Source organism: Nicotiana sylvestris, chromosome 3, assembly GCF_000393655.2.
Source record: "Nicotiana sylvestris chromosome 3, ASM39365v2, whole genome shotgun sequence".
Taxonomy (NCBI): domain Eukaryota; kingdom Viridiplantae; phylum Streptophyta; class Magnoliopsida; order Solanales; family Solanaceae; genus Nicotiana; species Nicotiana sylvestris.
In genome coordinates this window covers 88,786,640-88,807,681 of record NC_091059.1, presented here as the reverse complement: position 1 = coordinate 88,807,681, position 21,042 = coordinate 88,786,640, and the positions used below count along the sequence as shown (strand labels likewise).

At 40.9% G+C, this 21,042-nt stretch overlaps 1 protein-coding gene across 1 annotated transcript; it reads right to left on the bottom strand.

Moving 5' to 3' along the window:
* Nucleotides 1–1,090: 1,090 nt before the first annotated feature.
* Nucleotides 1,091–1,652, bottom strand: LOC138887646 (uncharacterized). Its single transcript, XM_070169414.1, has 2 exons — nt 1,539–1,652; nt 1,091–1,375 (listed from the first exon to the last, which is right to left on the bottom strand). Exons 1-2 carry the CDS (start codon nt 1,650–1,652, stop codon nt 1,091–1,093), a joined length of 399 nt encoding a protein of 132 aa, XP_070025515.1.
* Nucleotides 1,653–21,042: the final 19,390 nt, after the last annotated feature.

The window sequence follows — 21,042 nt, the reverse complement described above, 5'->3', positions numbered from 1 at the left end:
GGGTGCAGCAATGATGGGTGAAATCACCAATCTCTTCTTCAACTCCTCAAATTCTAACCTGCAATCATCAGAAAACAAAAAGTGCTGGTCTTTTTCAAGCAGCTTACATAAGGGTTTAGCAATTTTTGAAAAATCCTTGATGAACCGCTTGTAGAATCCGGTGTGCCCAAGGAAACTTCTCACTGCTTTCACTGAAGTGGGTGCTGGGAACTTCTCAATCATGTCAACTTTTGCATTATCTACTTCAATCCCCTTTTTGGACACTCTATGTCCCAACACTATGCTTTCTTGTACCATAAAATGACACTTCTCCTAGTTCAGCACCAAATTTGACTCCACACATTATTTGAGCACTATCTTAAGGTTGTGAAGACAATCTTCGAATGGATCCCTTACCACGGAGAAATCATCCATAAACACCTCCATAATGTCTTTGACAATGTCGGTGAAGATGGCTAGCATACACCGCTGGAATGTGGTCGGTGCGTTGCAAAGTCCAAAAGGGCATCCTCCGAAAGGCAAAGATGTCATACAGACATGTGAAGGATGTTTTATCTTTATCTTCCGGAGCTATTGAGATTTGATTTGACCTTGAGTATCTGTCCAAGAAACAAAAATGGGATCGCCCAGCTAACCTGTCCAACATCTGGTCAATGAAGGGTAAGGGGAAATGGTCCTTTCGGGTGGCTGTGTTTAGTTTCCTATAATCCATGCAAATCCGCCACCCTGTGACTGTACGAGTTGAGATCAACTCGTTCTTTTCATTTTGTACAACTGTCATTCCACCCTTTTTCGGTACACACTAAACGAGGCTTACCCAATTGCTATCGGAGATGACAATTTTGCATTCGTGCAACACCTGCAATAATTGTTCTACCTGCACAGCTAGCAAACCAGATGATATAATAACATGCAAAGTAGAATTGGGACCCAAGAAAGCATACGTGAGGTGGGATGGATGCGGTTTCATCTCCAGCTAGGTTGGTTCCTCTATTGATGGTTTTGCAGGTGGTGTAGCTCTCTTTTCTAACACAAGGGACTCAAACTGAGGTTCCCTCTTCCAGAATCCTTGGCCTTCGAGTTCCATGACCTACTCTACCAACCCTTCACCATCCATTTCCTCTAAATTTGTCAAGCAAGCTCCCAATAGATCTTTAGCATTCAGGGTCCCTTCATCTTTATGAAGGATCACATCCACAACTTCCACTAGTGAGCAATTTGCATATTCACTGGGTCTCCTCATGGATTGTTGAACGTTGAATATAACTTCTTCATCGTTCAACCTCATTTTTAACTCCCCAATTTCACAATCAATCAATGCTCTCCCAGTGGCCAAGAATGGCCTCCCCAGAATGATGGGTATCTCTTCATCTACCTAGCAGTCCAGAATAACAAAGTCTGTAGGGAATACAAACTTTCCCACTTGTACCAGCATATCATCAAGAATCCCCGTCGGCCTTTTAACCATTCAGTCAGCCAACTGCAATGACATCGAAGTCGGTCTAGCTCTGCCAATGCCTAGTTTTTTTGTATATTGCCAAAGGCATCATGTTTATCCTGGCCCCTAAGTCAGACAATGCTTTTGCAAAAGCATAACTCTCAATAGTACATGGAATAGTGAAGCTACTTGGATCAGACATCTTTTGAGCCATGGGTTTTGTTACTACTACACTGTAAGTCTGTGTTAGAGTTACTGTGGATAGGTCCTGAAAATTAAATTTTCATGACATCAGGTCCTTCATCATCTTTGCATAGCCTGGCATTTCCCTCAAAGCATCCATCAGAGGAATATTCATTTGAATTTGATGAATCATCTCCATGAATTTCTTGTATTGATCTTCTTTCTTTTGTTTTGCTAGTCTCTGAGGGAATGGTGCAGGTATCACCCATTGTTCACTGCTTGCTGGCTTCTCTTTGTTGGGGTTTTGTGGCATAAGAGGTACCACATGTTCTGCAGCTTGTTCACTCTCTTTAGCCTTATCCTTATCAACCTGAACACAGTGAGTTCTGCTGATTTATTTATATCTAATGGAACTGGAGTGGCTGTGGTAGTCTCTCTTCTGGATTGAGCAACTTCTTACTCCCTGTCTAAATCTCTCCCATTTTGGAGACTTACTGCCATCAATTGATTGGGGTTTACTCCTTGGGGTTAATGTTCGTGTCGGCTGGCAATGTTCCATAGGGGCGGTTATTTAAGGCCATGGGCAGCTGCCCCAGTTGAGTATCAATATTCTTTATTGTTGAGTCATGCACTGCTAACTTTTCCTGCATCTTACCATTCGTTCCACTGAGTTGTTACAGCATACCCCTGATTTCTGCCATGTTGCCATCCTGTTGCTGAGGAGGTGGCTGATATGCCAGCTGTTGCTGGTGCTGCTGTTGATAGCCCTGTTGTCTCTGATATGGCACCACTTGGCCTTGGGATGCATACGTCCCGGTTGTGGCATGTTCGGTCTGTACTGTTAATTGGGTGTTGGTCTCCATTGTTGTCCTCCTTGTCTCTGACCCCCAAAATTGTTGACATAATTCATATCCTCTATTAACTCTTGGTTGTCACCTTCTCCACTCCATGAACACACATAAGACTGATTAATGCAAGGTGTACACAGTCCTCCATTTGTTGTGTCAATGATATGCACTTGCTTTGTACCCATCTCATCAACTTCTTTGTCAATATACTCATCTGAGTCATGAGTGTGACTATGTTCTCTGCATGTGAATTATTTGGGTCAAGAGGAACTGAATGCACTATTGGTGCCAGGGTCGCACCTCTCGTCATCCACCCCGAGTTTTAGGACATCTTGTCAAGAAGGATTTTACACTCTGTGAATGTCTTGCTCAAAAATGCACCCCAACTGAAGCATCTACATTGGCTTTTAAATTGTCTGCTAACCCCATGTAGAATCTCTAGCTGAGCATCTGTTCTAGAATACCATGGTGGGGACACTTCACTAGCATCCAATTGAATCTTTACCAAGTTTCCTGCAAGGTCTCAGTAAGATGTTGCTTGTACTGCAATATCTCATCAATTTGTCTTGCAGTCTTATTGGGAGGGTAGAACTTGTTCAGGAACTGCTTGACTAATTCCTCCTAAGTGACAATAGAATTTATTGGGAGCGAATTCAACCAAGTCTGAGCTTCCCCAGTCATAGAGAACGGGAATAGTAACAACTTGATGGCTTCTAGGGTCACATTTGGCTGCCTTTGGGTCACACAAATTGACATAAAAATTTTCAGCTGTTGTTGAGGGTCTTCAATGTGTGACCCGGAGAACAATCCCTTATTCTGCAGAAGATGCAACATGTTGTTGGTGATCTGGAATATCTCCGTTTGTATTGGGGGCACAACAATGGCGGTGGCCAGGTTGTCAGTTGTTGGCTGTGCCCAATAATAAAGTGCAGCTTCTGGCACAAGAGGTGCCACCACTCTGACGTTTGGGTCAACTGGATCATCCTGATGTTCCTGTTGATGTTATCTACGTCACCCATTTCAATTTCAAGTTGGTGTGTTTGTTGTGGTTGTTTGTTCTTCTTGTTGGCTTGCTTTAATGCCCTTAGTGTTTTCTCGGGGTCTGAGAATCCTTCAAACAGTTCACCAGTTCTCGAGGAATCTCTAGGCATACACCTGAATCACACAAGAGTTCAAACGTGAGAATTTCAATGAAAAATTATTTAACACCGTAGAAAATTGATCTAAACAAATAATTCTAGCACTACTTCTAAGTTGTAATAAATAACACCATTAGTTTCCCGGCAATGACGCCAAAATTTGATCACGCTCAACTATGTCTTATAAAAGACAAAGTGGTCGTCGCAAATATAATTCGGTCTTCAAGTCCGGAGTTGAATGCTCAGGGAACTAACCTATCTATTACAACTCTTAGTTATGCTAGTACAAGCTCAAACAATTTCTGGATGCAAGATTTTTATTAATAAATATTTTGATTTTTTAACTAAAGTAAAATGATATTAAAACTAACAATATTCTAAATCAAAGATAATTCAATGGTAAAAAGATCTAGGGTATTGATTTCTCCAATTGTTAGTTCAAGTCTTAACTCTTTTGCTATAATCTCGTCGTAATACTCTATGAGGATTATGAGCTATGGGTTACCGCAATTATCTCTCGATCAACTATGATAATTTACTAGAGCATTCTTTCGAACTACTCTAGCTGATAATTTATGCAGCTCTGAATTATCCCACCAAAGTTTCTTTATCTCTAATCCCACTTTTAAATTCAAGTAATTAATCTCTTCAATTACCTAAAAGTGGTGTTGTTCAACAACAATCTACCTAGTATTCTTTCTCCAGCAACACAAGGCAATTAGACATAATTAATCAAGGGCCCATTCAATTAATCACTATACAAAACATAGTTGAACAATTATATAATAAAACTGGCTCAATTATAACAAAATTGAGTCAAAACTTCATCTAACAATTGGTTCCATCAACCCTAGATTAAATGTTTATCTACTCACAGTAAAGCAAGATAAAACCATAAAATAATTCATGATCTCAAGATAATGATAAAAAGAAGAAGAATGAAAAACTCTAATGGTGTCTTGATCTTCTCATACTTGTTCTTGTCTCCAATTCAGTCTAAAAACAAGCTTAACCTTGACTTGGGCGAGTTTGTTGAGTTTTTATAGGGTTAGGATAAGTTTCCATGATCTCAAAATAATGATAAAAAGAATAAGAATGAAAAACTCTAATGGTGTCTTGATCTTCCCACACTTGTTCATTCCTCAAATTCAGTCTAAAAACAAGATTAACCTTGACTTGGGCGAGTTTGTTGAGTTTTTATAGGGTTAGGATAAGTTTCCCATGATTTTATGATAAAAAGAAGAAGAATGAAAAACTCTAATGGGGTCTTGATCTTCTCACACTTGTTCTTGCTTCCAATTCAATCTAAAAACAAGCTTAACCTTGACTTGGGCAAGTTTGTTGAGTTTTTATAGGGTTAGGATAAGTTTCCCACGATTTAAAATTTAGTCCCTAAATTTCTGGGCAATTCCAAAGTCGACCGCGGCAGAACGCGACGCGACAGCGGTGAAATGCATCAGTTCTACCTCGTGTGTTTGGCCCACCGCGTTCCAGCCGCGGTCGACCGCGGTCGCGATGGGTTCTTATCCCATCATCCTTTGCCTTTTTCTTGGTTATTTTCATTTGGGTTCTTCTTGATTGGCCTTATATCCATGTTATTGACTCCAAAACACTCCATAAGTATCTTCCTAACTTGGATTAGTTCCTGCAAAGCATAAGAACACTAATTAGAGTAATTTTGTTATCATTTTGCATTCAAAACAACAATAAAGTATGGTTCATTTAGAGTATAAATAGCGTCTATATAGCCTACTATCAATAGTATTTTCAAAGAATATTGTAAATGAAGCTTGTATTCTCTCGCATACATATATAAAAAGAAGCCTCGTGGTTTTGTTTTTCACGCATTTGCTTTTGCCTTGATATTTTTCAGTCGTTAGCCGGATGAATTGGTCTTCGGCTTAAAAGGAATCCTTAGATTCATAGTATGGCCCTGGGGCTCATTGGGCTGGCCCGTAAGCTCTTACGCGCTTTGGTCGGTACGACCTTTTAATATAAGCCGGCGTTTGAGCTCTTATGCTTTTGCCCTTGGGCATATTTAGTTAACTGTTTTGGGTTTCGTCTCCAAGTCGGGTTTTGACTCGAGCTCATTTGACCCTCAAGTTTTTGAATTTAAAGTAGGCCCTTAAGCTCTTACATGTTTTGGTCGGTACGGCCTTTTATATGGGTTAGCGACAGGGGCTCTTATGCATTGGGTCGGTACGACCTTTTGTATGGGCTAGCAATAAGGGCTCTTACGCATTGTGTTGGTACGACCTCTAGTATGGGCTGGCAACAGTGGCTCTTACGTAGTGGGTCGGTACAACCTTTAGTATGGATTGGCGACAATGGCCCTTAAGCTCTTACGCATTGTGTTAAGGACTTTTGAAATTGTGTTTGCCTGACTCTTCGACGGTTCAATGAAAACCTCGATTGTGAGTCATTATATGACGATAATCGAGCACCTCGGGAGGTTTGGCTCGGTGGCTGAGTATCTCGAAGCCTATAGTTTGGAGCTGACATGGTCGAAGCTCTTTTGCCTGATGTTGAGGGTAGCCTGTTTAACCTGTTCTTTCGAAGTATATTTAAAGTAATTGAAGGCCTGTGATTTTATAGCGACGGGCGGGCGTCCCCGAGTTGAGTTAGTTTGGCTGGTACAGCCTTGTGACCGTAGTCATTGTGTTTGGACGAAGCCTTTCAGTCCCCGAGTGAAGTAGTTTCAGCATATATATTGAGGGTATGCCTTTTTAGGGGTCTTACAAGTTCGATAAATAGCCTTAACTTTAAGATCGGGATTATGCCTTTTGTAAGGTCTTACAAATTTTACATGCCTTTGAGGTCTTATAGTTTGATTACTTGGTACAAGTATGGTTCATTCCTTTCTTGAGGTCTTACAGATTTTGATGTTGACTTATATAGGCCTTACGAGACCGAGGTTGCCCGCATGTGATCTTATGGCCTCGGATTTTGATAAGTCAATGGGGGTGGCGATTGGCGATTGTTGGTAGTCCCCGAGTTGTCGAGAGTTTCTTGGCTCGGGAGACATTACTTGTAAACTTGGTATTACCTCATTGAGGGCTTAGGATTTCGGAGTTTCCAACTCGGAGGTCATGTGGCCTTGAGTTTTCGACGCCAGTCCCCGAGTGTTTGGGACGTTTTGGCTTTGGAGCTGTTTTGTGATCTTGATGCTGCCTCATTGAGGGCTTATGAGTTTGAAGCTCCGACCCGGGGGTCGTATTATTTTGAGTTGTTGACGCCAGTCCCCGAGTCTTCGGGACGTTTTTGGTGGAGGAGCCATTTTTGCAAAAAATACCAAGCTTCTTTGAAACGCGAAATGCTTTTGGAAAGTATTCTTTGATCGCTTGGTACAAGTATACATGTCTTCGATGTTAAGGGCTCGGTGATTCTATACGGACACAGTTCGTTCGACCGTTTGGCCCGGTACATTATTTTCCTATCGAGACCCTGTTTAGGCGCATCTTGACTTCTTCGAGTAGGTGACCTTTCGGGCGGATTCCCCTGATATTCGAGGTTGATTGCAAAAATAAGCCTTAAATACTTGTTGAGTCTTCCTTCGTAGCATATAGACGTTGCCTCGTTAAAAACCTTGCCGGTAAAACCCTTCTTGGGATGAAGACTCGGTCGAAAGAAAAGAGTGCAACGTATGCTTTTGGAAGCTAAGACCTTCAAGTTGGAAAGTGCTTCGGCCGTTTCGATCGGATATCTTCATTCAGGTTAGTATAAAATGTAACTAAGAAAGGGGGATGACCATACCTCGGTGATAACGGCGGTTCGGATCTCGATGTGATTCAATCATTTGTTATGAGGACTCGGTACAGTCCTTCGTTTTGTTTAGTCCGGCGTAGTTGAGAATGTAGCTTGTTATCACTATTTTACTGTAACCTTTGGCTCTTTCGATGGTGGAGGTATTGGTGTCGGCGGTACATCATGCACTGCGAACATTGCTCTTGCCGCATGCTATTCCCCGTAGATGGTTTTTATCCCATCCCTTTTCGGGAATTTCATTATTTGATGGAGGGTGAATGGTACTGCTCTCATGCAGTGTATCATGGCCTTCCGAGCAAGGCGTTGTATCTCATGTCTCCTTCGATGATATAGAATTTGGCATTTTAGGTTGTGCCGGCCATGTTGACTGGGAGAGTGATTTCCCCTTTCATTGTTTCGCTCGCCATGTTGAATCCGTTGAGGACTCTAGAGGTGGGCACGATTTGGTCAAGCAGTTCAAGCTGCTCTACCACCCTTGACTTGATAATATTGGCCGAGCTACCTGGATCCACAAGTACACGTTTAATTTGAAATGTATTTACAAGGAAAGAGATTACCAGTGCATCATTATGAGGATGAGAGAAGGTCTCGATTTCTCTAGTGATGGATATTTTTGTTCTTCTGATCATGGGTTCTTGTGGAGCATCGATGCCTCCTAAGATCATATGGATGACATGTTGTGGCTCATTTGTTTCATTCTTCTTGGTCTCATCTCTTTCCCTGAACTAATTTTTGGCTCGGTCGCTAAGGAATTCTCGGAGGTGACCTTTGTTGAGTAGTCAGGCTACTTCTTGTCGGAGTTGATGGCAATCCTCGGTCCTGTGGCCGTGCGCGTTGTGAAATTCACACACTAAGTTATGACTCCTTTATGAAGGATCTGATTGTACAGGCCTTGGCCAACTGGTGTCTCTGATTTTACTGATGGCGAATACGATGTCTGAAACATCGACATTGAAGTTGTATTCCGACAAGCGAGGTGGCACTGTTGGCCCTGTATGCCTATCGAATCCAGCTCTACTGACAAGTCCCCGAGGGTTCTGATCTTGATCCATTCTTCAGTCATTGCGGGGTATGTTGCGCCTTGGGGAGTTTCTTCTATCTTCGGTGTATGGTTGGTATCTCTCTTTGTTTGGCTTTGATTCCTTTGCCGAAAGCCTATTAGGATATACCGAGCTCGAGGGTGATCCTAGTTGGTCATCTTTGACCCTGATCTTTGATTGATATCGGTTGTGAACATCCGACCAAGTCACAGCGAGGTATTCAACTAGATTCTGTTTTAGCTGTTTCGAAGCCACCGAGCTTCGTTCATTTAAACTTTGAGTGAAGGCCTGCACTGCCCAGTCGTTGGAGACCGGTGGTAGTTCCATTCGTTCCATTTGAAAGCAAAATACGAATTCTCGCAGCATCTCGTTCTCCCTCTACTTGATTTTGAAGACGTCGGATTTCCTTGTAGCTACTTTGATGGAACCAGCATGTGCCTTTATAAAAGAATCTACTAGCATGGCAAATGAATCTATCGAGTTTTGGGCCAGGTTGTGATACCACATCATTACCTCTTTTGAAAGTGTTTCTCCGAACTTTTTTAGTAGGACGGACTCGATCTCGTCGTCCTTTAATTAGGTCATTTCCCTTCACCTCACAAGTGTAAGTAGTGACATGATCATTGGGGTCCAAGGTTCCGTTGTACTTCGAAAGGTCGGGTATTCTGAACTTCTTTGGAATGGGTTTTGGGGCCGCTTCCTGTGGAAATGGATTTTGTACAAACTTCTTTGAATCTACACCTTTCAGAATCGGGGGTGAGCCCGGGATTTGATCGACCCTAGAGTTGTAGGTCTCTACCTTCTTGTCGTTGGCTTCTATCTTCTTTTCGCCCGACTCGATCCTCTTTGTGAGGTCCTCGAGCATCTTTATGATGGCAGGGTCAGCTGCCGACCCGTTGTTGCTTGTTCTTTCTGGTACCTGCTCGGCTCGGGAAGCCGTTTCTCGAGCTACAGTGATTGGAGTCTTTTGGTGTCTTTGCAACTGAGCAATCTCCAGCTATTGTGCTTGTAACATTTCGAAGATGACGTGAAGGCTAACCCCTTGTTCTTCTTGAGCTGGGTTTTTTTGTGCTTCTTGTTGATTTTCCTAGTGTATGCTCCTATTGGTGTGGGAGCTTATTTCGACGTGTTGAGCATTGCACGAGACCACGTCCACGAGAATTGGTTCTGGTTCATTCTTAGGGTTTCGTGGTGGCACACCAACACCTGGAACATCCACGCCATTCTCACCATGGTCTTCAAGGTTGTTGTTTTCACGTGCATTTACTGAGTTAGACATTTTGACCTGAAATCAAAAGATCTTGGACAAGAAAAGCGTGAAAGATAACTTGTGTTATGTAGTAAAACCAGCAAGAAAATAATTACTATTATTTTTTGCCCCACGGTGGGCGCCAAAATGTTTACTGTGAAAATGGTAATAACAATTAAATTTGATTTTGTGGTTCTAAAAATACATGATCTATTTTTATGCTAGTTGTTAGGCAATGGATGCTAAGTAAAAGATTAGAAAGCAAGTTTATAGCTTAGAGACGATATGATAATTGAACCAAACGGTTAGAGATCGGGGCCTCGAGCTGTCGTATATGAGGCCTCGAGGTCGAGTTGGGTGGCCGGCTTAGAGCGATCAAATGAGGACTAACAGTTATGAGAGCTACGATGATGGCTCTTTATGAACAATGATAAGCAATAAATGATGAACAATAAATAGAACACAATGAATATAAATAATAAATGGAAGTAATGAGATTAAGAGAATATGTTAGAAAGCAGAGAGAATGTTCTTGTATATTTAATATTGAGTATCAGATGTTTACAAAATGACAAGTGTTAGATATATAGTCTTGCCCCACATTAGAATAGGAGTAGTATGTCCTTGTATAGTAGAGCTATAAATAAGGACCTCTTGTATTGTATTGAATACATCATATCAATATATCATATTTTCTCCCGTGCCTTCTCACATGGTATCAGAGCTATCGTGAGAGATTTATCGCTATGCATAAATTTCAGCGATTCCGGGAAGTAAAATCAGTCACCAGAACCCTTTTTTTCGGTAACATTTCAAAGTTGTTTTGCATCTGCTTTGTCTCGGTCAGTGTTATGCAAAAATTCCAACACTACCACAAGAGTAGTCACTGTCCGGCGACCAAACCCCAGTGAAAATCTCCGGCGGTACTGTAGCTGTCCGAAGAAAATTTTCCGGCGAAGTTCCGACATCGCATGGGCCACCTTCCGGCCATTGTTTGGCGACGACTCTTCAGGACAGATTGTTTCCCTTGCAATTTCGAGCCAACCCATCCAGGTTACACCAAATTCCGACCACTTTTATATTTTTCCGACGTGAATAGTGATTTCAAAAGTGGACTTCCGGCCATTTCTTGAAAAAGTTCCTTCAGAACAGTTGGGTCTTCTGTTAATTCTAATCCTACCCCTATTGTTTTTATTTCATTCTGACCACTTTGAATTTTTTTTCGGCAGCTATAGTAACTTTCCGGCTGCTACAGTAATATTCCGAGAGCTACAATATTTCTGGAGTGAACAATGTTCTGTTTTCCTACTGTAAAAAGTGTTTTCTCAACGATTTCTTCGGTTTTCCCAAAGGAGTTACTAATTTTCACTATTTCAAGTTAACCCTACCACTATTAATTGTAGCGACATGGGAACCGATACTTTGAATAGTCGGATGGTTTCTTTAGTGGATTATTTTGAGTTTCTTCAGTACAAAGCAGGTAAGCAGACATCTTCTGAGATAGCTTCCGTTGTTCAAACAGGTAATAGCGTGACTTGTGTCTCTCAATCTTCATCCTCTGAGTCTTGGGTCATTGATTCAGGTGCATCGGATCATATTTCTAGGAACAAATCTCTTTTCACTACTATTTCGTATTCTCAATCTCTTCCAAGAGTCACAATGTCCAATGGGTCTCAAACCATGGCAACTGCAATAGGTCAAGCAAGCCCAATTCCTTCCTTACCTTTAGATTCAGTTCTTTATGTCCCTAATAGTTCTTTTAATCTCATAGATGTTAGTCGCCTAGACTAATCACTTAAATGTGTCGTTTTATTTCTTGATGACCATGTTTTAATACAGGAACGTAGTACAAGGCGGATCATTGGTACCGGGTGTGAATCAAATGGACTTTATTACCTTATCCTTGCTAAATCACATGGACTCACATCTTGTCTTCCTTCAACAACTTGTCATGTTACTGATTCACCAGATTTATTACATAAACGGTTGGGACATCCTAGTTTGTCAAAACTTCAGAAAATGGTACCTGGTTTATCTCACTTGTCAGCTCTAGAGTGTGAGTCTTGTCAGCTCGGTAAGTATACTCACTCTCATTTTCCTCGACGTATTGATAATCGAGCAGAGTCCCCTTTTACTTTAGTCCATTCAGATGTTTGGGGTCCTAGTCGGGTCAGTTCTACCTTAGGATTCCGCTACTTTGTTAGTTTCATTGATGACTATTCTAGGTGCACTTGGATATTTTTGATAAAAAATCGATCTGAGTTGTTTTCTATTTTCCAGACCTTTCACGCTGAAATTCAAAATCAATTTGGGGTTTATATTCGCACATTTCGTAGTGATAATGCCCGAGAGTATTTGTCTTTCCCATTTCAGCAGTTTATGAAATCTCATGGGATTATTCATCAAACACCTTGTCTGTACACATCTCAACAAAATGGGGTAACTGAAAGAAAGAATAGACATCTTATTGAAACTGCTCGTACCCTACTCATACAATCCCATGCTCCATTGCATTTTTGGGGGGATACAGTTCTTACATCTTGCTATCTTATTAATCGTATGCCATCTTCAGCTATCCAGGACCAAGTTCCATTCTCTATTATGTTTCCCCACTTACCTTTGTTCTCTCTTCCACCCCGTGTATTTGGAAGCACTTATTTTGTCCATAACTTTACTCCAGGATTAGATAAGTTAGCTCCCCGTGCTCTTAAGTGCGTATTTCTTGGTTTCTCGAGAATGCAAAAGAGGTATCAATGCTACTCTGCTGACCTTCAACGGTACCTTATGTCCGTTGATGTTACCTTCTTTAAACCCCAATCATACTTCACAGGTCTAGGCAATCACTTAGATATTTCTGAGGTACTACCAGTCTCTTCTTTTGGAGATTCAGTCACTATCTCCCATCCATCTTCCTCTGCATCTCCAGCTCCACCACCTATAGCTCCCGTTCTACCATCTATAGCTCTAGTTTCACCACCTATAGGTCCAATTCCTCCACATAATCCAGTTCAACCTTCTGCAGCTCCGTCACTCTTGACTTATCATCGCCGTCCACATCCAGCATCAGGCCTAGGTGATTCACGTCCTGCATCAGATTCTACACCTACTGCGGACTTGTCTCCTCTTAGTCAACCAATTGCACTCTGCAAAGGTGTACGGTCCACACTTAATCCTAATCCCTACTATGTTGGTCTAAGTTATCGTCTGACATCACCTTATTATGCTTTTATATTTTCTTTGTCCACTGTTTCTATTCCTAAGTCTACAGGTGAGGCACTATCTCATCTTGGATAGCGACAGGCTATGATTGACGAGATGTCTGCTTTACATGCGAGTGACACTTGGTAGCTTGTTCCTCTTCCTGCAGGTAAGTCTACTGTAGGTTGTAGTTGGGTTTATCCAGTCAAAGTCGGCACGGATGGACAGGTTGATCGGCTTAAGGCTTGTCTTGTTGCAAAAGGATATACTCAGATTTTTGGGCTTGATTATAGTGATACTTTCTCTCCCATGGCTAAAGTAGCATTTGTTCGTCTTTTTTTGTCCATGGCTGTTGTACGTCATTGGCCTCTTTATCAGTTAGACATTAAGAATGTTTTTCTCCACGGTGATCTTGACGAGGAATTTTATATGGAGCAACTACCTGGTTTTGTTACTCAGGGGGAGTTTAGTGGTTGTGTATGCAGATTGCGCATGTCACTATATGGTTTGAAATAGTCCCCTCGAGCTTGGTTTGGTAAGTTCAGCACAATTATTCAGGAGTTCGGCATGACTCAAGTGAGGCTGATCACTCTGTATTTTATCAGCATTCTACTCCGAATCTGTGTATTTATCTGGTGGTTTATGTTGATGATATTGTTATTACTAGCAACGATCAGGATGGTATTACTAATCTGAAGCAACATCTCTTTCAGCACATTCAAACTAAGGATCTGGGCAGACTGAAGTATTTTCTAGGTATTGAGGTCGCTCAGTCTAGCTCAAGTATTGTTATTTCACAGTGGAAGTATGTCTTAGACATTCTTGAGGAGACTGGAATGATGGGTTGCAGACCTATTGACTCTCCTATGGATCTGAATGCTAAGCTTCTGCCTGGACAGGGGGAGCCTCTTAGAGACCCTACGAGATATAGGAGGTTGGTTGAAAAATTGAATTACCTCATAGTGACTAGACCTGACATTTCTTTTCTGGTGAGTGTTGTAAGTTAGTTTATGGATTCTCCCTGTGATAGTCACTGGGATGCAGTTGTTCGTATACTTCGGAATATAAAGTCAGCTCCAGGCAGATTACTATTCGAGGATCGAGGCCACGAGCAGATTGTTGGGTACACAGATGTTGATTGGGCAGGATCACCTTCTGATAGACGATCTACATCTAGATATTATGTTCTAGTAGGAGGTAATTTGGTCTCGTGGAAGAGCATGAAACAAAATGTAGTTGCTCGATCTAGCGCCGAAGTGGAATATCGGGCCATGACTATGGAAACGTGTGAGTTAGCTTGGGTCAAGCAGTTGCTCAAGGAGTTAAAGTTCGGAGAAATCAGCAGGATGGAACTGGTGTGTGATAACCAAGCTACTCTTCATATTGCATCAAATCCGGTGTTCCATGAGAGGACTAAACACATTGAGATCGATTGTAACTTTGTCAGAGAAAAAATACTTTCAGGAGATATTGTTACAAAGTTTGTAAAGTCAAATGATCAACTAGCAGATATTTTCACTAAGTCTCTTACTAGTTCTCGTATTAGTTACATGTGTAACAAGCTCGGTACATATGATGTGTATGCACCGGCTTGAGGGGGAGTGTTAGATATGTAGTCTTGTCCCACATTGGAATAGGAGTAGTATGTCCTTATATAGTATAGCTATAAATAAGGACCTCTTGTATTGTATTGAATACACCATATCAATATATCATATTTTCTCCCGTTCCTTCTTACAACAAGTATCCCCTTTATTTATCAGGGGAATCCCAACATAGTACAAATGCATTTATTGAAAAGATATGGGGCTGGTACAGCCATTTAATACCTTGATCCGGGTCTGAACTAGCTCACTAGGCTTTGCCAGCTCTAGCTACGCGCCTTGGGAACTTCCCACTTTTTTGCCATAACCATCGATCTGAATTGCCCCGAGGTCGGGCGTTGACAGCCCTTTGGGTGTTAATCTCGACTATAATCTCGAGCCTATAAAAATGTGCTTATGAAGCGCCGTAGTGACCGAAAATTGAACCCTCCAATTTTACCGTATACACCTTCGATAATCCGTTAGCTAGTCAGGCAAGGAATGGTAGTTGTAAACATTTTCGAACAAAAAGGAGTTAAACCAAAATTCAATTAGAGAGTCAAGCATGATGGGGCTTAATTGCAACATAATCTCAGGGAGCTTTATGTTGTGATTCTCGGATCAATATGAAGATTATTTGGGAGGAAAAACAACTCTATTTCACAAGAATAGAATTACAGAGAATTTACACCAAGAATTTCTCTCTACAAAAAAACCTCACCAAACTCTCTTTTTGTTCTCACAATCTTTTCCTGGATTGTATTTCAATCTCTCTGGATTGATTTTTCTGTGTAAAACATAAGGCTCTATTTATAGCCTTAAAGAAGGTGGTTGGTGGTTGAATTCTTCATTCAACAATGGTGGCTTCAACAATGGTGGGCTTCTAGAATTGGTAGTTGGCAGCAGCTGAACTTATCATTTCTCCCCCTTCAGCTGCATTCCAACGCAGCTACTATTTGAAAGTTATTCCAACTATGTCTCTGCACAGCTCTAACTTTTCTTGAGTGACCACCTTTGTTAACATGTCTGCTGGATTCTCCTTCGTATGGATCTTCACTAGTTTCAACAGTTGTTGATTCATCACCTCGCGTATCCAGTGATAGCGAATGTCGATGTGCTTTGTCCGAGAATGATACATTGAGTTTTTGCTTAAATCAATTGCACTTTGACTATCACAATGTATCTTATACTCTGTTTGATTTATCCCTAGTTCTTGGAGAAACCGCTTTAGCCACAACATTTCTTTTCCAGCTTCCGCTACAGCAATATACTCTGCTTCAGTTGTGGATAGTGCAACACACTTCTGCAATCTTGACTGCCATGACACAGCTCCCCCTGCAAAAGTATAAACATATCCTGAGGTTGATTTTCTTCCATCAGGATCTCCGGCCATATCTGAATCTGTATAGCCTTCCAAGACTGGATCAGCTCCCCAAAGCACAGACTTGATTTTGAAGTACCTTTAAGATACCTGAAAATCCACTTAACTGCCTCCCAATGTTTCTTTCCAGGGTTAAAAAGAAAATGACTTACCACACCTACCGCATGTGCGATATCTGGCCTCGTGCAAACCATGGCATACATAAGACTTCCAATTGCTGAAGAATATGGAATTGTAGACATCTCCTCAATATCTTTCTTGGATGAGGGGCACAAACTCTTGCTCAACTTGAAGTGATTTGCCAAAGGGACACCTACCGGTTTGGCATTACTCATATTGAACCGTTTGATCACCCGTTCAATGTAATTTTCTTGAGATAGCCATAACTTCTTGTTTCTCCTATCTCGAGTTATCTGCAATCCCAAAATATGTTGAGCTGGACCTAAGTCTTTCATTTCAAAGGACTTAGAGAGTTCTTTCTTCAACTGTCTAATTTTTGTTGCATCTTGTCCAATGATCAACATGTCGTCTACATAAAGTAGAAGTACAACAAAGAAAATCTCTGAATGTAAACATACTAATCTGCAGCAGTCCTTTTATATCCTTGACTTACCATAAATGAGTCAAACTTTTTGTACCACTGCCTCGGTGCTTGCTTTAGGCCATATAAACTTTTCGTAAGCTTATAGACGAGGTTTTCTTTTCCTGAAACCTCAAAACCTTCCGGCTGCTCCATATAGATTTCTTCATTTAGATCACCATGAAGAAATGCTGTCTTGACATCCATTTGTTCAAGCTCCAAATTCAAACTGGCTACCAATCCAAGGATGATGCGGATTGAAGTCAATTTTACAACTGGTGAAAATATTTCATCAAAGTCAATTCCCTTTTTCTGTAGGAATCCTTTGACTACTAACCGGGATTTGTGCTTCACCACCTTTCCTCTGCCATCTTTCTTGAGCTTGAATACCCATTTACTCTTCAGTACCTTCTTTCCTTGTGGAAGTTTCACAATCTCATAAGTGTTGTTTTTCTGTAAAGAGTTCATCTTTTCGGTCATTGCTTGCGGCCATTTTTCTTTATCCTTATGAGATATAGCTTCATGGAAACTCTCTGGTTCTCCATCTTCAGAAAGTAGAATATACTCGGTCTCTAGGTATCGAGTTGATGGAATCTGACCTCGTTCAGATCGACGAGGTTGTTGATTATTAGCTTCAGGATGTGTACCATCATCGTTCCCCTGTGATGGTTCTGTAGTTTCCTGAGGGGTTTGTGCCTCCCCCTGCCAAACATCCTCCTGTTCTGCTTCTGGTACTGCTTCATGCTCCCCCATGCTATTTGTGTCAAACTGCAATGGTAGTGGATCTGGACCAACTTTTTGGGCACTGGAACCTCTTTCATAAGACATTGTGGGCTTTTCAATGTCTTCAATTGTCTGGTTTTCGTGGAATACAACATCCCTACTTCTGATCACCGTCTTCTGTATTGGATCCCATAATCTATACCCAAATTCTTCATCTCCATAGCCTATGAAGATACATGGTATAGTTCTACCATCAAGCTTCTTCCTGAGCTCCTTGGATACATGTGCATGTGCTAAACAACCGAATACCCTTAAGTGAGAATATGAGGGATTCTTACCAGACCATATTTTCTCTGGAACCTCAAAATTCAACGGGGCTGATGGTGACCGGTTGATTAGGTAGCAGGCGGCGCGAACAGCTTCTCCCCAGAATGGCTTAGGCAGCTTTGCCATACTGATCATACTTCTGACTCTTTCCATAATTGTCCGGTTCATTCTCTCGGCTACTCCATTGTGTTGTGGGGTGCGTGGGACCGTCTTTTCATGTCGAATCCCTTGTCTCTTGCAATAGGAATCGAACTCCTTGGAAGTATACTCGCCTCCATTATCTGAGCGAAGGCATTTTAATTTCTTTCCCGTTTCACGCTCTACCATGGCATGAAATATCTTGAAATAATCAAAAGCCTGGTCCTTTGTCTTTAAGAAGTACACCCACACCTTTCGAGAAGCATCATCAATGAAAGTCAGAAAATACCTATTGCCGCCAAGTGACTTCTCCTCCATGGGACCACAAATATCAGAGTGTACCAGACTTAGTAACTCTGATTTTGTGGTTGAAGAAAATGTAAAAGAGACTCTATGTTGCTTTTCGAATAAGCAATGATTACAATGGTCTAAAGCAGCCTTCTTGTCCATTCTGATAAGCTGCTTTTTCATTAGAATTGATATCCCCTTTTCACTCATGTGACCGAGTCTCTGGTGCCACAGGTTTTGAGACGCCTCTTTTTCCATAACATTGAGGTTGTCTGAACATACCTTCACATGAGTTTTATATAAGTTGCCACAAATATGTCCTCGAGCGAGAATCATAACCCCTTTCAGCAATTTCCATGTGCCTTTTCCGAAATAACTTTCATAGCTCTGTTTGTCAAGAGCTATACCTGATATTAGGTTTAGACAAAGATCTGGCACATGACGGACATCCTTCAATATCATTGTACTCCCGATATTTGTTTGTATTTTGATATCACCAATTCCAACTATCTCACAGGAAGAAGTGTTCCCCATCTTCACTACTCCAAAGTCTCCTGCTTTGTATGTTGTGAAGAAATCTTTTCGGGATGTGGCGTGGTATGATGCTGCAGTATCTACCACCCATTCGTTTTCTTCTTGACTTGAGACGTGAAGGCATGTCTCTTCTTGGATGGAACAAATGGCTACCTCTCCGTGGGTAGTGACTAATGCATCTCCATCCTTTTGCTTCAACTGCTCCTTCTCCTTATGCAATTTTCTGCAGTTCTTCTTTAAATGGCCCTTTATTCCACAGTGGTAGCACGCATATGATGACTTCCTACCATCCGTGGATTTTCCCCTACTCTTGCTTCTGCCTCTCCTCTTATCTTGACTTCTTTCTTGTTGTCTCCCTCTTTCTGTAATAAGGGCATGCGACTCACCATGATCGATGTCCTTTCTTCTGGCTTCTTCATTAAATAAGGCATCTTTAACCATAGACATGGTCAGATTTCCACTAGGAGCTGAATTACTGAGAGAGACTACCAGCGTCTCCCAGCTATCAGGAAGAGAACTAAGGAGTAGTAGGGCTTGCATCTCATCCCCGAGCGGCATGTCAACAGACGATAATTGATTTATCAAGCTCTGAAACTCACTGGTATGCTCGGCAACTGAAGTTCCGTGCTTTAACTTCAAATTTACCAAACGCCTCATCAACAAGGCTTTGTTCCTAGCGGTCTTGGCTTGATACATCCCTTCTAACTTCACCCAGAGGGCATACGCATCTGTCTCTTGTGCAACATGATGAAAAACGCTATCGTCAATCCATTGTCGAATTTGACCGATAGTTTTTCTGTTTAATTTCTTCCACTCTGCTTCTTTGGTGGAATCGGGGTTCCTACCCTTTGCTTCTATGGGATCAAACAAATCTTTACAACTGAAGGAGATCTTCCATCCGAGGTCTCCACAATGTGTAATTTGTGGCAGTAAGCTTTATCATAGCTCCAGATGATGATGACTCTTCCATTATGTCTTTAAAATGGCTTGGTCAAAATTTTGGAGCAGAATCTCACCAAACACGTCCGGAATGGTGAAAAATGGTAGGATTGACTCTTCTTGGGTCAAAATAGGGCCTCCAGAAAATTTTCAAAATTTACACCAAACTTTTGGGGTTAAATCGAAAATATACTGAACTTGTGAGGCAGATTTATAATTTCAGTAACTTCAGGGGTTATTTCAAAAATTTCTAAAAATTATGATGACTGGGCGCTGACTAGATGTTGACTGGGTGATGACGTGGCGCTGACTGGGCAGCTACTATTCATCATCTTCTTCCTTGGGCAGAAGAAAAAAAATTGCCATAACTTCTTCGTTTTAGCTTTGTTTGGCCTCCGAAAAATTGCATTGAATTCGTATCGACGCAAGGAATCGAATGAAATGATCAAAACACACCGAAGATCACGTTTTCGAAAAACGTAAATCCGGGTTGAAATTTTCAATGTTCCGATATTTCTCGATGTACACAAAATCGAGGGCTCTGATACCACTTGTTGTGATTCTCGGATCAATATGAAGATTATTTGGGAGGAAAAACAACTCTATTTCACAAGAATAGAATTACAGAGAATTTACACCAAGAATTTCTCTCTACAAAAAAATCTCACCAAACTCTCTTTTTGTTCTCACAATCTCTTCCTGGATTGTATTTCAATCTCTCTGGATTGATTTTTCTGTGTAAAACATAAGGCTCTATTTATAGCCTTAAAGAAGGTGGTTGGTGGTTGAATTTTTCATTCAACAATGGAGGCTTCAACAATGGTGGCTTCTAAAATGGGTTGGTGGCTTCAACAATGGTGAGCTTCTAAAATTGGTAGTTGGCAGCAGCTGAACTTATCACTTTAAAGGTTTCAGACTCATTTGCAATTGATGCTCAAGATGTCCAAACCCAGAATCTTTCGTGATTTACATTAATTTCCCATGGACCACATAAAGGTTACTTAGAATTGAGTTAGGTCGGAAAAAAACTAGACTTAAGTAACAAATATGTTAATATATGAATTTTTTTTTTTCATTTTAAAACTTTATATAATTTTGTTTATACCTTCATCATATTAGGTCACCAAAAAATATTTATATATAACCTCCCTAAAAAGTGGAATTTGTAAATCTGGAGTACAAGACAAGTGACCTAACAATATAAAAAACCTTTACACGTATATAAATTAAACCCGTTTCTTCATGGATTTTAATTTACAATTAGGGGTCCGTAAAAACTTCTTTTGGAGCCAATATATATATAGTTGTTTTAACAATCGTCATAAATTACATTGAATATTTTAGAATCCAAATCGAATAAGACAACGTGTACGTACTAGATAAATAAACAAAAGTAAAAGAAGATAAAAACATATCCAAGTGTTTTTCTTATAAGCAATTAGTATTCTATTCATATATTCCAATTCTGTTGTGATGTTTTAACGAACTAATTAAGTAAACGATTTATTCGTTTTTAGTTACTAGGGACGCGGGAAAACTAGTAAAAAGAAGGATATATAATCGCAAAAGGTTTGCTCAGAGGATAAGTAGCGAGTTAGTTACGTACGAATCCAGATCTCTAATCAAAGTCTAATTAATCCGTCATGTTGCTTTCTATTTAAACAGGAGCTAGAGATTTCCCCTTGCTCC